The following is a 17439-nucleotide window of genomic DNA, read 5'->3' as shown; positions in this document are numbered from 1 at the left end:
AGAGAAAGAAAACAAACAGATCAAAGTAGTTATACTTAACTACTACAGTCCTTCAAATTTACCTTGAATGTGTTATTTGTAGTCACCTGCTTGCGGTACATTGAAAGCTTTGGGTAGCCCAGGCCTAGCGCTGCAAGGACGTGACAATGAGTCGGCCTTGCAGCTGGGTATCAGCCTGGTAAGAGCAGTAACATAGAAACAGGGCTTGGTTTTCAGGGGTAAAGGACAATGCCTGTGTGTCAGTAGTGCTGGTGTGTGCCCAAGGAAGCTCTGATAAGCCTGCTTGGATCTGCTTGTGGGGCTGCCTGAATAGCAGGAGGGGTTGCCCTGGTCCCAGGGTGTTCTTGTGGCCTGAAGACACTTTCTGCTTCATGGCTGCAAGTACTACCATCGTAAGCAACCTGCGCAGCAGTGCAGGCCAGCCAGATTCACTTAAAACATAATGCTAGGAACAACGTGTTTGCTTTTGGTAAGAACTAATGAGATAATGCACTTGCTTAAGTCACTTTTTGAAAGAAATAGCTATCATTGAATAATAATGTGACTTACACATCAAAAACCTGTTGGATGGAGAAGTAATGGTTATCAATCACAGCTGCTGTTGCGCATGTTTATTGTTACTGAGGATCCTTGCGTTTCTCTTCCAGATGAAGAAGCGCCTGCGTAAGGGGTGCCAGGCTGTTGCTTCAGTCTGAGTCAGAAGGTGTTTTAGCAGGTTCTGTAATGGATTTGGGATGCTGCTGAATAACACTGGAATGCCATTTTCTGATGTCTTTACTTAAAGATGTGATATATTTACTAAATAACAGCACGTAGATGTGTTGCTGGCCTGTGTGGCCCAAACGAGACACAGTTCCTAATGCAGCAATGCCTTTGGCAGTGCTGGCTCTGGTGGCACGGTCAAGGGACCAAGCATGGCTAAAGTTGCTGCCCTCAAAGCTGAAATGCAGCGGCTGAACACACGTGCTTGTTCTTAAGTTATAGCAACGCAGAGTGAAGTGTGTTAACTCACTGCTGTTAGAGCTCTGAGGCCTTTGGTAGTAATTTAAGCCCATTTTACTCTGTGCCTGTAATGGCTTAAGAATGTGTGTGTTGCATTCTGTGTTTCAGCTGAGAGGGACAAGTGCCCGTCATCGTGTGACTGTCCCATCATCTGATTCCATGCAGTTCCTTGTGCTGGCACCAGGAAATACCTCATTAACCATTGTTGTTTCTTCCCCATTTTTTCAGGGAGCCAAACAGGAGGGCACTGAACAAGGAGGGAGATGGCAGAGAACAGGGAATTTTGTGTCATTACATCTGGTTCAAAACAGGGATGGCATTCCTGACTGTGTGTTAAGCTGTTGTAGCATCCCTGTCCTTGGCTGCTATAACCAGCTTTTAAGCAGGGGACTTTCTGTAGCAATCTGCAATCAAGCTTGGAATATTGTAACACGGAGCATATAATTCATGCACTGTGTTTTCTGAAAGAATCTTTTTGAAGAGATGTGAAAAGACGTACTCTTCTGCTGTTCCTACAGCTGACCAGCACAGAAACGCTTAGTGCGCTTCTTGGCAGTGAGCATTGCTGCCTGCCTTCTGACTCAGACTGAGGGAATGTGACCGCAGCTGCAGTATAGGACCTTGAAACCATGAACAGGAAAAAATCTCTTAAACGTAGTAATAAGCTGTTATGGAGCGGTGTATAAATTTGCTTTGTATAAGTTAATATAACAATAGTGGCCCTACAGTATTTAATTTTTTTTCTTAACATATATTTAAAGCATAATTTCTAATTCTTGTATATATTTTTAACTTTCCCACAGATATGCACTTATTTGGCCATTATCCAGCTCATGATGATTTCTATCTTGTAGTGTGCAATATCTGCAATCAGGTAGTCAAGCCACAGGTTTTCCAGTCGCACTGCGGTAAGTGAATGTTTTCTTTCCTGAATTACAGTGCCAAACCAGTGTATGGTTCTCTTAAGAATCAATGCATACAATCATGACAGAGGCATTTTCCAGTTATCCTGTGTTCTTTCCATAGAAAATATCAGGAATGCCTTCAAATAAGTATGTTTAATATAAAGAAGGAAGTTAAATCAGTTGTCCTAGAAGCTGGGCTTTTCAAGTTGAACTTGTTATGCTAAGTTAAGCTATTATAACCAATAAATCCCGCTGGTTAGATACTAGCTAACCTAAAACTATTATGATGTAACATTGGATTGTCTTTTATCAAAGCAGCACAGTGATACTGGTTGATGTTAGCTAGAACTCGGATGTTGTGATGGATTGTTTTCTGATGGGATTTATACATAGATGCTTATAGGGTTTATTATATTTTTCATAGGGCTTAATTTTTAACATAATTGACATATTGCATCACATTTGTTAAGAGTCTCTTGAAAACTGCAGAAACGTGGAGATGCTTATTTCACAATTAATATAAGATGATAATTTTTATTTGTAAGTAGAATAGCTTTGGTTAGAAACTTTTGTTACTGATTAACAAACTACTGTCAGATATTCTCAGAAAACTTCATCCCAAGGTCTGGCTTATTTATTGTTTATATGGTGGTTTATTCGTTATTTGTCCAGTGGTTTGTTTCTGGTTTGTTGTTTTAAAGGATTGCAAACCGTGACTGGAATGGCTCACTTTGCATGAGGTTTTTAAGTTTTTTCTTCTTAAAATTCAGTTTAACCAAACTAATTTGAAGATGATTGCAAAATAATGAATGGGTAACTAGTGGAGGTATCAGAATACATTAAGAACAAACAAACAAAGAAAAACTGCCAAGATTTTGCTTGCCTATATGCAACAAATAGCCTTCGTAAATCCTGTGTCTCCTTCAGTCTTCTTAACAGCAAGGCAACTTAGTAAGTGGAACATGTAAAAATGTATTTGCTTTGAAGGAGAGATTACCAAAATATTACTTTGGGCTCGTATGGATGGACTACTAACAGCCAAGCAGGAGCAATTGCATGCATGTTGAAAATAAAAATGGAATTCATGCATTAAACAGAGGTATGTCATAAACCAGAAAATAAGTGCTGATGAATTCCTGACTACTTGCTGTAGCCTTCTGTAGTTGTGCTGTCCTCTGGACATGACCTTCTGGCTTGGGGAGCAGTATGAAGTTGGGCCTGTTTTCACACAGGAGCCATCTAGAACTCCTACAAGAAGTGTAAAGTGACATGCTGGATTAGTGTTTTGAATTCTTTATCTGTCAAAATTTGGTACAGGATGACATAGTAAAACAACCATTCTGTGAATACTGCGAGCAAGAGCAGAGGTGGTGGAATTTATTGGCAGTACATCCTTTAAACAATATTAAGGATACTGGAAGGAGCTGTGGAAGGGATAGCACAAAGCTAAAAAGCTGGGCAAAATGGTATTTCTTAAAGATGGGAGGGAAGTAATCCATGTTGGAAGGAACTTTCTGGTCTTACTGGAACTGACCAGTTAACATTCGTGTTAGCGTGTTGCCTGTGAACTGCTGAGACACTGTGAGCCACTGTCCCTTTTTCCTTTTCTTCATTATTCCGTTATTTATGCAGTTCCTTTCACTTCATTCTCACAATCCTGTTACACTGAACAATTGAGAGTTAAATTCTGGATTGCTTCATTTAAGACTCTAAGGTTAATAAAGACTTTTAAATCAAAAGTCTGCATTAAAAGAGATGGAGAATATTGAAAATAATTGACCAAAGGTTTTACCCCTTGAAGATTGTATGTAATGTACTTAACTACTTAATGTAGTCAGACTTATTTCAGGAAACGTATACTAGAATATGTCCAAAAAGCCTGTAGAAGAGCTTTTGATATGTGTCTATGTTTTGTTTTAAAGATGAAACAGAAAAAAGTGATATACTAACCAGATATAAAAGAAGTTTTAGACGAGGGAAACGTTCTTGGAGGTCTTAGTAATTTTTGTAAAACAACAATGATATTTTTTAAACAAATTACTGCAAATACTACGTGTTGTGTAACTGACATGCATTGGCTAACGTGCAATAATTTTGATAAGAGATGGCTAAGATCTAAAGAATGCATCTTATTAATCAGATTTTGTTTAATTAATTCGGTCATACAGCAGTATACCTGTAAATTCAGCGATACTGAAGACCTCAGTCAGTAGACCTTGAGGTTATGTAAGACTGTCCTATTCACTGTAAAATGCATTATTTCACATCTTGAAATGCAGCTTTAATGTTGAAACAAAGGCAATGAAAGGAGAAAGCGTTAGAAGCCACCACTGATTTTTTGGGTCTTGAAGGCGGCATCATGGGGAGTCTTTATTGCTACTGACAGGGACTGGTGGAGATTTATCCCAGAGTCTCCTGCAAAGCGTGGTTTGTTACTAGTATTCCTGGTAAGACATAGTGCATATTCTCTCAGTAAGGATTTAGATCCATGCCAGACATGTGCTTTATGTCTCTGGGTTCCCTGCGTTGCAACTTGAAGGTCTTGGCTTTGGAGCTTGATTTGGAATGCTTAATTTAGTGAACATTTCGGCTCTTGTACACTTCTCTTGAGCCCATCATGGCATGTGACTTTCTCCAGAGTGTTAGAAGACCCGCTGCTGCATTTGTCTCTAATTTCAGACATGTGGCAGCCATCCTTGATGGCGCTGGGAAGTTGTGAAGATTGGAGAAGCAGATGTTGTTGTTTAACTTTTAAGGGTTTGCTTCCTGGACTATCAAGCAAATGAAGAGAGAAATCTGGTTGTGGTTCAGGCTTTTTAAATGAGGGCTGGTGTGTCGTACAACCTTAGACTGGTAGAAATCAGAAAAATAAAATAAGAGGTCTGGCTAATTAGAGGACTGAATTGCTGAAGTTGGGAGTCTGTAAAAACATAGCATATAAAGCCCAGTGTTGCAAAGTAATAGATCTGTCCAAGCCTCTAAGAGAAATGCTGAAATATTAAGTGCAATTTCATGTCCTTATACCTGTAGAATAAACATTTGCATCCATTTGTAGGGATTAAACCGTTCATATACAGAATAACTTGTTCCAGTGGACCAATATCTTTTTTTTTTACTGTGTGAACATGTATTTATTTCTCCATTAAGTATTTTGAAATGAGACATCGGCCTAGTTAGATGGCTTGTAACATATCTAAGTGTATTGGCATGTGGAGAATTTTAGTTTTGAGACTGTTTGTTCTCAAATGCTGACCTCAGTGAAGATGTAGAACATTTCTGAGACACTGAAAGTGTAGTGCTTTACTATCCCTGAAGTACCATAATGTTCCTAGCATTTGTTTTTTGTTTGTTTTCTCCAATATATCTGTTTTCTTGAATATTTTTGGAGTAGCAGCCTGTGCTGAGGTGTTTGACATATGTCTTCTCTTACCTCAAGTTCTGCGGGAGTCTGTCCGTTGCTTGTTAAGACAGGGTCTGCACCATTTCCCAGGAGATGCTTCTCTTTTCTTTTAGCCCCAGTGAGAGCAAAGCTTCATATTCTTATCCTGCATTATCCTTTACTGGAATAAGCAGCGTCACGTATGGTTCTGGTTATTTTTTTCAGAAATGTTCCTTACACTCATAGACTTGTTAACTTTGGTCTTTTCCTGTTGAAAAGAAAATCTCTTACAAAAGGTAGCTCTGGAACAGCAGAGAGCTTTTCAAAACATCTTAGCTTTTTATTTTAATACGAGGAAATAAGTTAATGAGGAGAAAGTGTTAAAAGTAAGGGGTGAGAGGAGGCGTTGAATTAGCCAAGCTAAATAATGAAGCTTGGTTAAACAATAACTGAAGTATAACCATCAAAGAAAGTTTCCAAACGTACTCTGGAACAGTTTCAAGAAATGCAGAGGCTATTTTAATTTACAGAATAGTTAAGATCCCCATTTGATGAAGTAGTAGCATATAAAGGAGAACAATTTTGCTTCATCAAGGAAAAGTGTCTGTGAAGATCTCTTCCTCTGTTCCTTTCTTCATTGAAGGTTCACTGCTATCTGTCCTTCCTAAGTTTGCTCTAACATAGGCTTCTAATTAAGAAGTGGAAATTCTTATTCCTTAAAAAAGAAAAAACTACCCTTGATTTTCATTACTTCTGTATTATAAATCTTTGGGTTGATATACTCATGTCCTTATGAAAGTAGGAAAACTGTAATGTCCTTCTGATCCTTCAGTTTGGTCGTATAAGCATCACTGAAAAGAAACAAGCTAGAAAGTAATAAGTACAGAAGCATATAAATAATTTTCCTAAGAGAGGTTATGTATTTTGAATTACTCAGACTAGCTATTGTACGTTGTAATATTTGTGTGTTACAGTTTAATGAACCACAATCAAAGAAAAGAAGGCTGAGCTTACAGTATGAATAACAGTGCTTGGCTTTTCTAACATGAACAAGAACACTACCAGCTAGTGTTTTTATGTGTTTGTAAGGGTTTTGTTAGGGGTATCACTGTCACATTTGCTGGATTATTCTCAGTTTTGATATTATTTTCAATTATACCTTGCCTTATTTACTTTAAGTACACCTGTTTGGATTTTTTTTTGAATTACTCATATTTTATCCATTGCCATTTGATCTTTTATCAGAGGAACTGTTCTTGTGCCCTTCAATGACAGTGACATTCTGAGTGATTTTCCTTCTGTTACTGTGGTTTTTTTTCACAGCCTTGTCAAAACTTGTTCTATGGTGTTTGTGTCTATCAAATAACTTTCTGTCTCTCCTGCGGTTAGGTTTCACTGCAGAAGAAAACTAAAATAATGAAAATTACCCTCATTCCCCCCTGCTTTTTGTTAAGTGTAGCAACAGTTGTTTAATGTTAGCAGCTGGACTGGCAAGAATCCAAGTATTCTTTTCTCTTTTTAGGGGGTGGAGGAGAGAAGAGATTGAATATTTTGTATATACTATATTTGTACATTTAACTTGACTTGTGCAATTGCCTAGGATCGACTAATTTTTATCCACAGCTTTCATTTCTTTTACGTGAAATTGGAAACTCCTTGTAGCTGAAAGCATACAAAAATTCTCTTTAGCTTTCCAGTCTATCAGAAATCTTGTACTCCAGGCCAAATTGCAGCCAATGGCATAACTCTCTGTTTCCTGTCTGTGGTGAAAATCTTAGCTGTAGTTCCTGCAGCAGTGCGTGCAGGTGATGTTGTATGGACAATCCAGGTAGGGTGAATGGTACCCTTGCAAAGGCAAAACTAAAAGAGAACTATTTTGAATTCATCTTCTTCCGTAGGTACTCTTGGAGTGCTTCATTTTTAGACTGTTGGAGCAATTCTTGGAATTCTGAATAGGTACAGAAATGCAAATTCTGTCTCCGAGAGAACAGCTCTGTATCTGAACTGCTGATAGACTCTGTCCAGATTCGGAAAAGTATTTAGATGTGTAAAAGGTAAATTGAAATTTTAAGACCTAAGGATTTTTATTCACTGGCTGGTTTGAATTCTTAGCTGCTTGTATGCATGAGACTGTTGGTCACCTCAATATTGGCTACTGTACTCATACAGAACAGCTTGGGGTTTGTTGTTTTGATTTTTGCTTTTTTTTTGGGATATGCCCTGGAGAGAGCTTAATGAAAGATAGATACACTGGCAAGGCTATGTTCATTCAAGGAAAACAAAATAAAACAAAATCCTACCTTCTCTGCAATAACTGGGCCAGGAAGCAAGATACGTGGATTTAGTAGCCTTACCACCTAGGAGCTATTCTCCCATCTTCCAACTCCTAGGAGAGGAGAATGCCCTAACCACCAGACATGCCATTAGCCACGATAAAGCAGTGCTTTTTGCATTGGGGGTGAATCTGAATTGTAGAGATTAACATCCAGATCTGAGGGACGGACTGTGGCAGAGACTGAAAAATGTGCAGCTGATGCTCAGAGCAGCAGCAACGTGATGTGTCTTCACCTAGTAGGTCACTGTGATCAGCTTGAGGCTGGAAGGAGTTTGTCATGTTTTCTTTTCTCTGTCTAGCAAGTGAATTTAAGGCAGAGCTGTTCAGACTTCCTGACCTGCTTGCTTAGGAACAAGTAGTGCAGTATTTTATAGGGTTGTTTTTTTTCATTTCTTTTCTACTATCATTCCACTGCTTACACTGCTTTTTTGTTTGTTGTTACTTGTGTTCACAGAGCTTAAAACAGACAAGTTCAGACATATAAATATATAGAGATAGAAGGTCAATGAGTAGTGTAAGTGGAAGTCTTACAACTACCAGTAGAAAACTTCTGCACTTCACTATGTAGATTGCAATTCACCCTTGCAACCTACATAGGTGGGGGTTGGCAGCTTCTTCCATATAAGTAGCAATAGGACAAGAGAGAATGGCCTCAAGCTGAGCCAGGGGAGGTTCAGGTTTGCTGTTAGGAAACATTTCTTCTCTGAAAGAGTAGTCAGGCACTGGAACAGGCTGCCCAGGGAGATGGTGAAGTCACCATCCTTGGAGGTGTTCAAGAAATGTTTAGATGTTGTACTGAGGGACATGGTTTAGTGGGGAAATATTGGTGGTAGGTGGAGAGTTGGAGTAGATGATCTTGGAGGTCTTTTCCTTGGTGATTCTATGATTCTACATGTCAAAAATGGAAAATTTCTTCATGTGAAAGATACCTCAAATGAGAAAGCACTAACATTTTGGCAGTGTTGAGTTCTCAAGGGATTGTATGTTGGAGAGGGTATATGAAAGAAGACGACACTCAACAGTGAGCAGAATGCTATGCATGCGTGCAGTTGCTATTCAGCATAGTGACCTCCCCCCCTACCCCTTACCTATTTCTGGATCCACATATGAAATTCAAAAATCTGAAAGTAAAACAGTGATGTCGTTTCCGTAACTTACTCTATTAAGTTTTGGTTTTACAGTGCCTTGATTGTGCTGTAATTTTACAATCTTAAATAATTCTACAGAGGAAGTAGACTGACAGAGTAATAATGGCACTGGGCTTCTAAATGCACTGAAAGTGCAGAGTTCATGTTTACACCTAGGATAATTTATAATGATAGAAATTCTCTTTTTCATAATGTAATCATGGATAATATTTTGTTAATGAACCCTTATGTATTTTTTTTAAACTGCAGGTAAATTGTGTTAAATGATACAGTACATACTTGAACTGGATGGTGTTGTCATGGCATTGATGGAGATGCATATTGCTTGAAATTTCTTTCAGTTGAGATTTTAATAGTGATGTAGTTTTAAATAGTAACCAATAGGGATTTCTTTTAAGGAGTGTCCATTTATAGAACTCAGCTGTTGAAGGTTGACTGTAGCATTAGGCTTAAGTTTAATCTCCTACGTACTATAATTTACAGGGCTGAGTTTAGTGCCTTGTTCTTCCAACTGCTGCAGTGGTGGGGGTGTGATAGTGAGGGAGAGGGGAAAGGTATGGTGAAAATGTTCGGTCATAGACTGTAAAAACCTGCCAAAATTAAAAGCAGAAGCTGAAGGTTTCCATAGCATGTTTTTCCTGGGCTAAAGAAAGTGGTTATCTTCCATCTTAGAGAAGGAATGTGTTGTTGGTGTTTGTTTCTCTTAAAGCAAGAAAACAACCAGACTCCGCAGTCCTATTCCTAGGTAAAGTTCAAATTAAGAGCTTTTTTAATTCAGTGTTCAGAAGTGTTTCAGTGAGCTAAACATTAGCAAGAAAAAAATCTATTTTATATCAAATTATGTTGCACTGTCCAGAAGGTACCTGTGATGTGGAATCTGGGTTTGCCAAAGGCCCAGACAGTCAGTCATTGCTTCTTCAGTATATTCTGAAGTCAGGAGAGCAAAGCTCCTCTCTGTTGTTCTCTATTTATCCAGCACGTGATCAGACGAGGAAGATGTGGTGGGTTTATTTGGGTGAGGTTGTTTTTTGAAAGTTGACACATTCAGATGTGTTCTTGTGTTACAGAAGGTAATTAACATCGGGCTTAGTCACAACCCAGTGGTGTTCCATTTCAGTTCTGTAGAAGTCTTGTCTGAGTATAAGCCTGCCGGATAACAATGACTTCTAGCAGTTCTCTGACCATTTCCAGTCTAGTTAGTTTTCCAACTGTTATATGCAATTTCTCATATGCTAACATTAGGAAGTTCTTGCAGAGCAGGCTCTGGGCCTGGCAGGAGGCCAGGGGATCCCAGTCACAGTGCAGGCCCTCATGGCTGCCCAGGTTGGGCTGCCTCAGTTCGTCCCATTGTAACTAGCACGTTATACTGTAAAACCGTAGTACCTGACTCGTGCCAAATCTGTTCAAAACATTTTGTTTGCATGCATAAAACACTGTACTTAAAATTCTCATCATTTCAACTATAACTGAAGCTCTTCTGAGTGTTTCCCATTTCCCAGTCCTGTAGTGATTCATATAATTACCTTAACAGTTTAATGCTATTCTATTTAACTAGTGATATTAATGTAATAATTGTCGTATTAAAATCTAAAAATATTGAATTAGACATTCTAAAATATATTTTATCATTACAGATAGATTAGAAGCACTGTATGATTCTGTTTCTAAAATAAAATTGTTGCATTTATCTGGATAGAGTAATGAATCAGATTCTGCGGGACATAATAAGAACTAATCAATGTACATTAGGCAAATGAGGGGCAACTTATTCACCTCACTAGATGTGTATTTTGATTAGGATTTAAGTTCAAATGCATGATTTAGTTTCCTGTACCAAAATCGACCAATTGTTAAGAAACATAAATAAAATTTAGGAAATCTGACTCACTAGCTGTTTATGTTTGTTAGACTACTGATGCTGCTAATCGGAAGCATTTTCTTTGACTAGCGTTCTGGGAAATAACAGACTTTTTTCCCCCCTCTTTTTGGACAGACTTCCTGTTTCTGAAAAAAATAATCTTTTAGCATGCTTAGCATCTGCTCTGTATCTAGAGAAGTATAACTAATACCACACTTATATAAAATACCAAGCATTAGATCTGAGAAATACATTTAAGTCTAGTGTTTATCTGTCATTATTTTGTACTATCTCTTCCATTTTATTCCCAGTGAATAAATAATGTGTTGTGCAGAGTTATTCGTTTCATGAGTATATCATCAGTGTTGTGGATTACTAATTATGGAACTAGAAAATTTTATTTTAATATTGTTTTAGAGGCTTGAGATTGCTGGCTGAAAGCTGCTTCATTTTTTAGTTCAGTTTGGTAGGAGAAGGTTTGGCAGGGAAGAGTCTCATTTTTCCCGCAGCTTTTACCTCAAAATACTGAAGAAGGAATACATCTGTGCAAGCTGAAATGTGGGCCAGTAACACCAGCAATACTGAAAATGTCATCTTTCTGGACTTCTGCAGTCTTTGACATGGTCCCTCACCACATCCTTCTCTCTAAATTGGAGAGGTATGGATTTGAAGGATGGACTGTTTGGTGGATTAAGAATTGGTTGGCTGGTCACAGCCAAAGGGTTGTGATTAATGGTTCTGTGTCAGGGTGGAGGCTGGTCACAAGTGGTGTCCATCAGGGGTTGGTCTTGGGACCGATGCTCTTCAACATCTTTTTCAAGATGTTGAAGACATAGACAGTGGCATCAAGCGCACCCTCAGCAAGTTTTCAGATGACACCAAGCTGAGCGGTGCAGTCGATGCATTGGAGGGAAGGGAAGCCACGCAGAGGGACCTGGACAGGCTGGAGAAGTGGGCCCATGAGAACCTAATGAGGTTCAACAAGGCCAAATGCAGGGTGCTGCACTTGGGCCAGGGCAATCCCAGGTATTTATACAAACTGGGGGAAGAACTCCTTGAGAGCAGCCCTGCATAGAAGGACTCGGGGGTCCTGGTGGACGAGAAGCTGGACGTGAGCCAGCAGTGTGCGCTGGCAGCCCAGAAGGCCAACTATGTTCTGGGCTGCATGAAAAGAGTGGCAGCCAGCAGGGAGAGGGAGGTGGTTGTCCCCCCCCTACTCATCTCTTGTGAGGCCCCATCTGGAGTACTGCGTCCAGGCCTGAGGGCCCCAGCACAAGAAAGACGTGGAGCTCTTGGAGCGGGTCCAGAGGAGGGCCACCAAGACGATCAGAGGGCTGGAGCACCTCTCCTGTGAAGAAAGGTCGAGGGAACTGGGCTTGTTTAGCTTGGAGAAGAGAAGGCTCTGGGGAGACCTCACTGTGGCCTTCCAATACTTGAAGGCCATATAAACAGGAGGGGGTATGACTGTTTACATGGGTGGATAGTGATAGGACAAGGGAGAGTGGTTTTAAACTAAGGCAGGGGAGGTTTAGGTTGGATATTAGGAGGAAGTTTTTCATGCAGAGGGTGGTGAGGCACTGGAACAGGTTGCCCAAGGAGGTTGTGGATGCCTCATCCATGGAGGCATTCAAGGCCAGGCTGGACGTGGCTCTGGGCAGCCTGGTCTAGTGGTTGGCAACCCTGCAGTCAGCAGTGGGGTTGAAACGAGATGATCATTGTGGTCCTTTTCAACCCAGGCCATTCTATGATTATATGATGAAAAGGTCTGTGCATTGTACTTGTTCAGATTGATTTTGTGCTTGGTGATCAGACTGTATGAAAGATGAAGTCTGGTATATCCTTGAATGTACTTCAAGGTTTCTCACCGTGGCAGTACCACTGTGTATGCCCAGATGAGTCTGAAGACAAACACATCTCAATCTGTGACTTTGGGTAGCTCCAGCTGTAAGATAACTGTAAAAATGGTGCTTTTGAAGTTGGTTAGGACAACAAAGAATTAGTTTGCCGTTTAAGTAAACCTTTTTGTCACTGTCTAATGCCAGATGCATTCAGTAGGAATGCTGAAATGAGCAGTAAAGCTTTTCAGCATTTTTGCATGGGCAGGAAAGGTGTGGTCAGACCCAGACATTTAAAGCTGCTGAGAGCAGCATGGTGCAGGACAGCATGTTTTCAATCCTAGGGTTGTGAGTTTTTTTGTTCTCCATTAACTAAAAACTGGTATGAAGCCATTACAGCCTCGATGCAGGAACTAGCAGCAATACAAGAGAAGTTTGTACTCAAATGAAAATAATTCTGTGTGAGTTCAAAACCTGCAGTTCTATATCAGCATAGATCATTTGAGTCTAAATCACCACAGAAAGGACAGCCTTTTGTTGGGTAGCCTTGCATGCAGCATGCCTTTCGATTAGGTGAAAATTAAGTAGAAGTACTGTAGCAAAAAAACCTGAACTTTGAAAAGAAAGGTCTCATGTCTGTCATTGGGCTGCTGAACAATTTTGTTGACCCATTGCTTTTTGAACTTAATGAAAATTTAACAGCTACGGTCCCGCAGAGGATTCTCAATATGTAGCTGTAGACTGTGTGAAGAAATACCTTTCTTTTTGTTTTGAACCTGCTGCCCAGCAGCAAACAGTCACTTCCTGTCCACCTTCATTACAAATGTGTATCATAACCCTGCTCTGTCATCGCTTTTCTAGTTTGACAAGTCCACATCTGTTTAATTGTCACTCTGGTAGAGACACTCTGTGTCCTTGCCACATGTTTTTGTATCTGACTCAGCTCTCCTAAACCATTTTTGAAAGGAGGGAAGTGGTGGTATCGCATGCCATATTTCTTAACTAACATTTGACCACTACAGAACATTGAGATGATAATTTCAAGAGCATTATTTCATTACTCTGTAATAATAATTAAGAGACCATCATTTTGTATATAAAATTAAGATTTTTTTCTTCCATGTCTTCCATTTTTTTCTGCCACGTCACTTCACATTTCTCTGCATTGGATTTCTTTTACTATTTTATTACACCATTCAGCAGCATTAGGTCTTTCTGCAATCTGCTGATTTTTATCTTTAGTTCTCTGAGTAATTATATACTGAAGATCTTGTTCTCTGGCTAACCGCCTTCTTTTTTGAATTGCTTATGAGTCTGTTGAATAGTTATGGCCCTAATACAGACCCTTGCTGCGTGCCACTCTTTCTTTGAGAAAACTGGCCATCTTCTTGCCCTGTAGGTAGTTACCTAGCCTTTGGGTGGTGGGGCTGGAATCCTCCTTCTCATTCCACGGCAGCTAGTTCATGCAAGTTCTGAGAGCTCCTGGATGAATGAGATTGGTTTGACAGCTTGCTTTGTAGCCACTCTGTCAGTCCTTTAGTTCAAGATGGGATCTCAGCATTATTGTTGTATTCCATAAAAAAACCCCAAACCTTCTGAACCATCGAAGTCTTTTGTCAGGACTAGAAAACAAACAGATTTGATTTGTGTGTGTGTGTGTGTGTGTGTGTGCGTGCATACATTTTTGTGTGCCTGTTTATATATTTACTGATCAAGCTGTTGCACCCTGACTGCAACAGTAGCCTTAATTCCGGAATAACTACTAGGGAGCAATTTATTGTCGCTGCCTGCATAAATGAGTTTGGAAAAAGTGGAGCTTGCTGAAGAAGAAAACACCAGCCTTCCATGTTAAGGTAGCGGCTCGAGTATAACTGATTTTTCTCTCCTTTCATGAGAATTTCATGCTGCTAGAGGCTGAAATCTCTTTTTACAAGACTGAAGTAAAAACAGAGGAAATGAAGGGAGTAGGTTTACAAAATGATTTCTGTTCCTGTACACACTAGTTTGAAGATTGTCCCACATCACATATAACTGTTCCAACCAGTTTACCCTTTTCGTCCCTAATCTGAGGGGATCTTAAAGAAAAATAAAGCCAGTTACAGAATCCTCAGAGAATTATAAACAGATATTTGGAAAAAAAAACCTCCATAGTAGTATCAAATCTGTGTTTATTGGATCAGTGATAACTACAGCCATGTCCTGAATATAAAACAACTTTGAGTATACTCAGGATGCTCATACAGCAGTTATCAGTGTTGAGTTGGTTGACAAAGTCTCAGCATTCCCTTACGGTTCATTGTCTCATTGCAGCCCAGCTGATGTCCAGTCAGCCTGCTGGGTGGAGATCCATGGGCTATACGTGCACTGAGTTAAGCATTCTCTAGCACATGACACGATGATACCCCACTTGTCTGTAATATTTGTCCTATCAAGGTGAGCTCTTGGGTTTTTTTCTTTGCCAAAAGGCAAAAAAAATGAAGAAAAAGAATAATAATTAAAAAAAAAAAAAAAAAAAGCTTTTCCCCAAGAGCAGAGGAAGGACATACACAAGAATGTATGTAACACACAACCATAGTGGCACAATTCACATTTTCTCACTTGGACTTCTGTAAGTGGTGAAAACTTGCTCTAGTGTCTGCTTGTCAGACCTGAGAAGATCTGGAATATTTTTGGTTTTCTTCTCTTCCTTGGCTCACCTCTCTGCTGCTCCAGTCAGCCTTACCTGGCCTGCTGGAACCAGTCAGATCAAAACCAGCCTGTCTGTAATTGGAAAAGGGTGAGAATGAGAGGTCAACAAAAACGCCGAAGCAGGGAACATACTTAGCAGCGCTTTTTGCACTGTTTTGTTTTGTTTCTTAAGGAAACTAGGCAGAGAGGTCCCTTGGGATGTTTTGTATCCAGTCCGTACTATGTTGACTTCTTCACTTGTATCCAACATCATTTTCACAACCTCAAGAAAGAAATTTGGAAATGCTAGCCTGCAAGGTCTCACACATGTTGTAGTTTCAAGATCACAGTATCTAAGTATCATTCTCCAGTTAGGGAGTTCTTGGAAACAGATAAAAGCTTTCTGAAGCTTTTATCTCACAGTTGGCATGGAACAAGCAGCGATCTGCCTGTGCGCGATCTGCAGCTATTCCTCCTCACCACAGAGTGGATTGGATTGTCACAGCCCCCACAGCAAACCGCTGAGGCAGGCAGGAGCGGACAGAGCTGAGTTGTTACTTGTTCCCTCTTTTCAGGATGCCTGGTTGTCTTGATCCCATGAGTGACTCTTTCGTTCTTCCTAGGATGAAAAGTCGAAAGGTGAAGGCAGATTTTGGAAGTGCAGGCAGTGAGGTGAAATGCCTTCCTTCCGTGCATTTCTGAGGTCTGTGCCACCACAACGTGGCAAGGTTGGCATCAGTCTCTTCTGCTTTTCTATTCCCATCCAGAGACAGAGATTCAAGTTACTCAGTAGCCCATGTGCTAGGACACTTTTTATTTCCAGTTGCTTATCACTTGATGCAGTTATGTGAAGAAATGATGAAGTTGTTGCCAGCATTTACACCAGAAGCAATGTTTAAGCAGACAACTTGTTTTGTTTTTGTGTTTTGAACTCACAGTCTGGATGTGGCAATTCTAGCTAGGTAGTATCAATCAGATAAAACGAAGTTCAAATAACAGATAACTTAAGCATAAAGCGTAATGGTGTCATGAGAGCTGTGGAAACAAATATATTCCACTCCACACTTACACATTCAGCTTGCTGAATGCAAGACTTTGCTACAGCCATCAGCTATTCACTGAGTAATGTATGCCTCTTTCTTTTCAGTTCAGTTCCTGGGGTTTGGTTCCATAGTTCCATTTTATAACACAAATCTTTCCAGTTTTTAAACTGAATCTTAGTTTAATGTCAGTTTAGTGGAATTGCCTTGCATCTTGTTTTTGTTTCTTAAAGTTTGACATTCAATGTAGGATTAGATTGACTTTATTTCATTTTTTTCTAGACGCACATACATCACAAAAGAGAAAACACAGTGCAACTATTTTCTTTAATGTTAAAGGAAAGTTAGAATACTTGTTGGGAAGTCTTGTTTAATGACAAGAATATACACCAGCTAAATCTCTGTAGTCAGAATTGCACAATATCAGTTGAAAAGCGAGTAAAACAGGTGATACTTTTGCCTGTTTATGACCCAACAAAACTGTCATCTCTGCTGCTTCATCTGTCACACCTTTCCTTTGCCAATTTCCCTTCTCAGCTTCAGCAAATACCAAATTTACTCCACTCCAGTCTTCCCCAATGTGATTTCAAGGAGTCCACCATTACATATCTTGTTTTTTTTTTCCAGTTTATGAGAAAATCTGCTTGAAAATGCACTGTTGCCTCCTTGTAGGTTAATTAACGTAATCATCTGAAACTTTCTTTGGTGTTTGTGTTAACACTCAGCTAACTGAAGGTCTGACCGGGGCATTCTGTGTCTATAAAGGGAATTGCTACACAGCAAAGCTTTGCTTAACTCCATTTTGTAAAGCATGTTTATGGAGTTATGTGAGATGCAAAGGTAGCTTTTTCTTTTTTTTTTTTGGTAGATTTTAGAGCAGTAATTTTGCATTCTGCAAAATGCTGTTCAGCTTCTGCTCACAAAAAAAAAAGTTCACATTCAGTTAAGTCATGCAGTTTAAGGTATAGGTTATTTCATTACAAATAATCTTAGTGGGCAGTCCATGCGGCGAAAAGCTGAATGTCTCATTCAGCTGTATCCCCTCTAAAGCTGAATGTACGTAATTCCAGTGTGGTGTGTTTGATGCACACGTGCCTGTGCCGCTGGTGGTGTTGGTGTTGGTGCTGCGGCCAGCAGCGTGTGCAGAAGGAAGCACAGAGTTGTGATGGAGGAAGGGCTCGCAGCCTTGCTTTGCTCACAGATGAAGCTGCTCACTCCTGGCATTTGTACTGCACATTGTGGTGAGTTCTTAAGGCAGGATTTCTCCCTG

The 17439-nt window shown here is 39.8% G+C and overlaps 1 protein-coding gene across 2 annotated transcripts in view; it reads left to right on the top strand.

The window, feature by feature from the left end:
• Positions 1–17439, top strand: part of ATXN7L1 (ataxin 7 like 1) — a 109524-nt gene that overhangs the window by 39336 nt on the left and 52749 nt on the right. For both annotated transcript variants that reach the window (XM_021384571.1, XM_021384572.1), the window contains one exon: positions 1806–1910. In XM_021384571.1, coding sequence (XP_021240246.1) covers positions 1806–1910 — 105 coding nt within the window. The remainder of the gene's footprint in view (positions 1–1805; positions 1911–17439) is intronic.

Source organism: Numida meleagris, chromosome 1 (assembly GCF_002078875.1).
Source record: "Numida meleagris isolate 19003 breed g44 Domestic line chromosome 1, NumMel1.0, whole genome shotgun sequence".
Taxonomy (NCBI): Eukaryota; Metazoa; Chordata; class Aves; order Galliformes; family Numididae; genus Numida; species Numida meleagris.
This window is presented reverse-complemented; position numbering and strand designations above follow the sequence as displayed.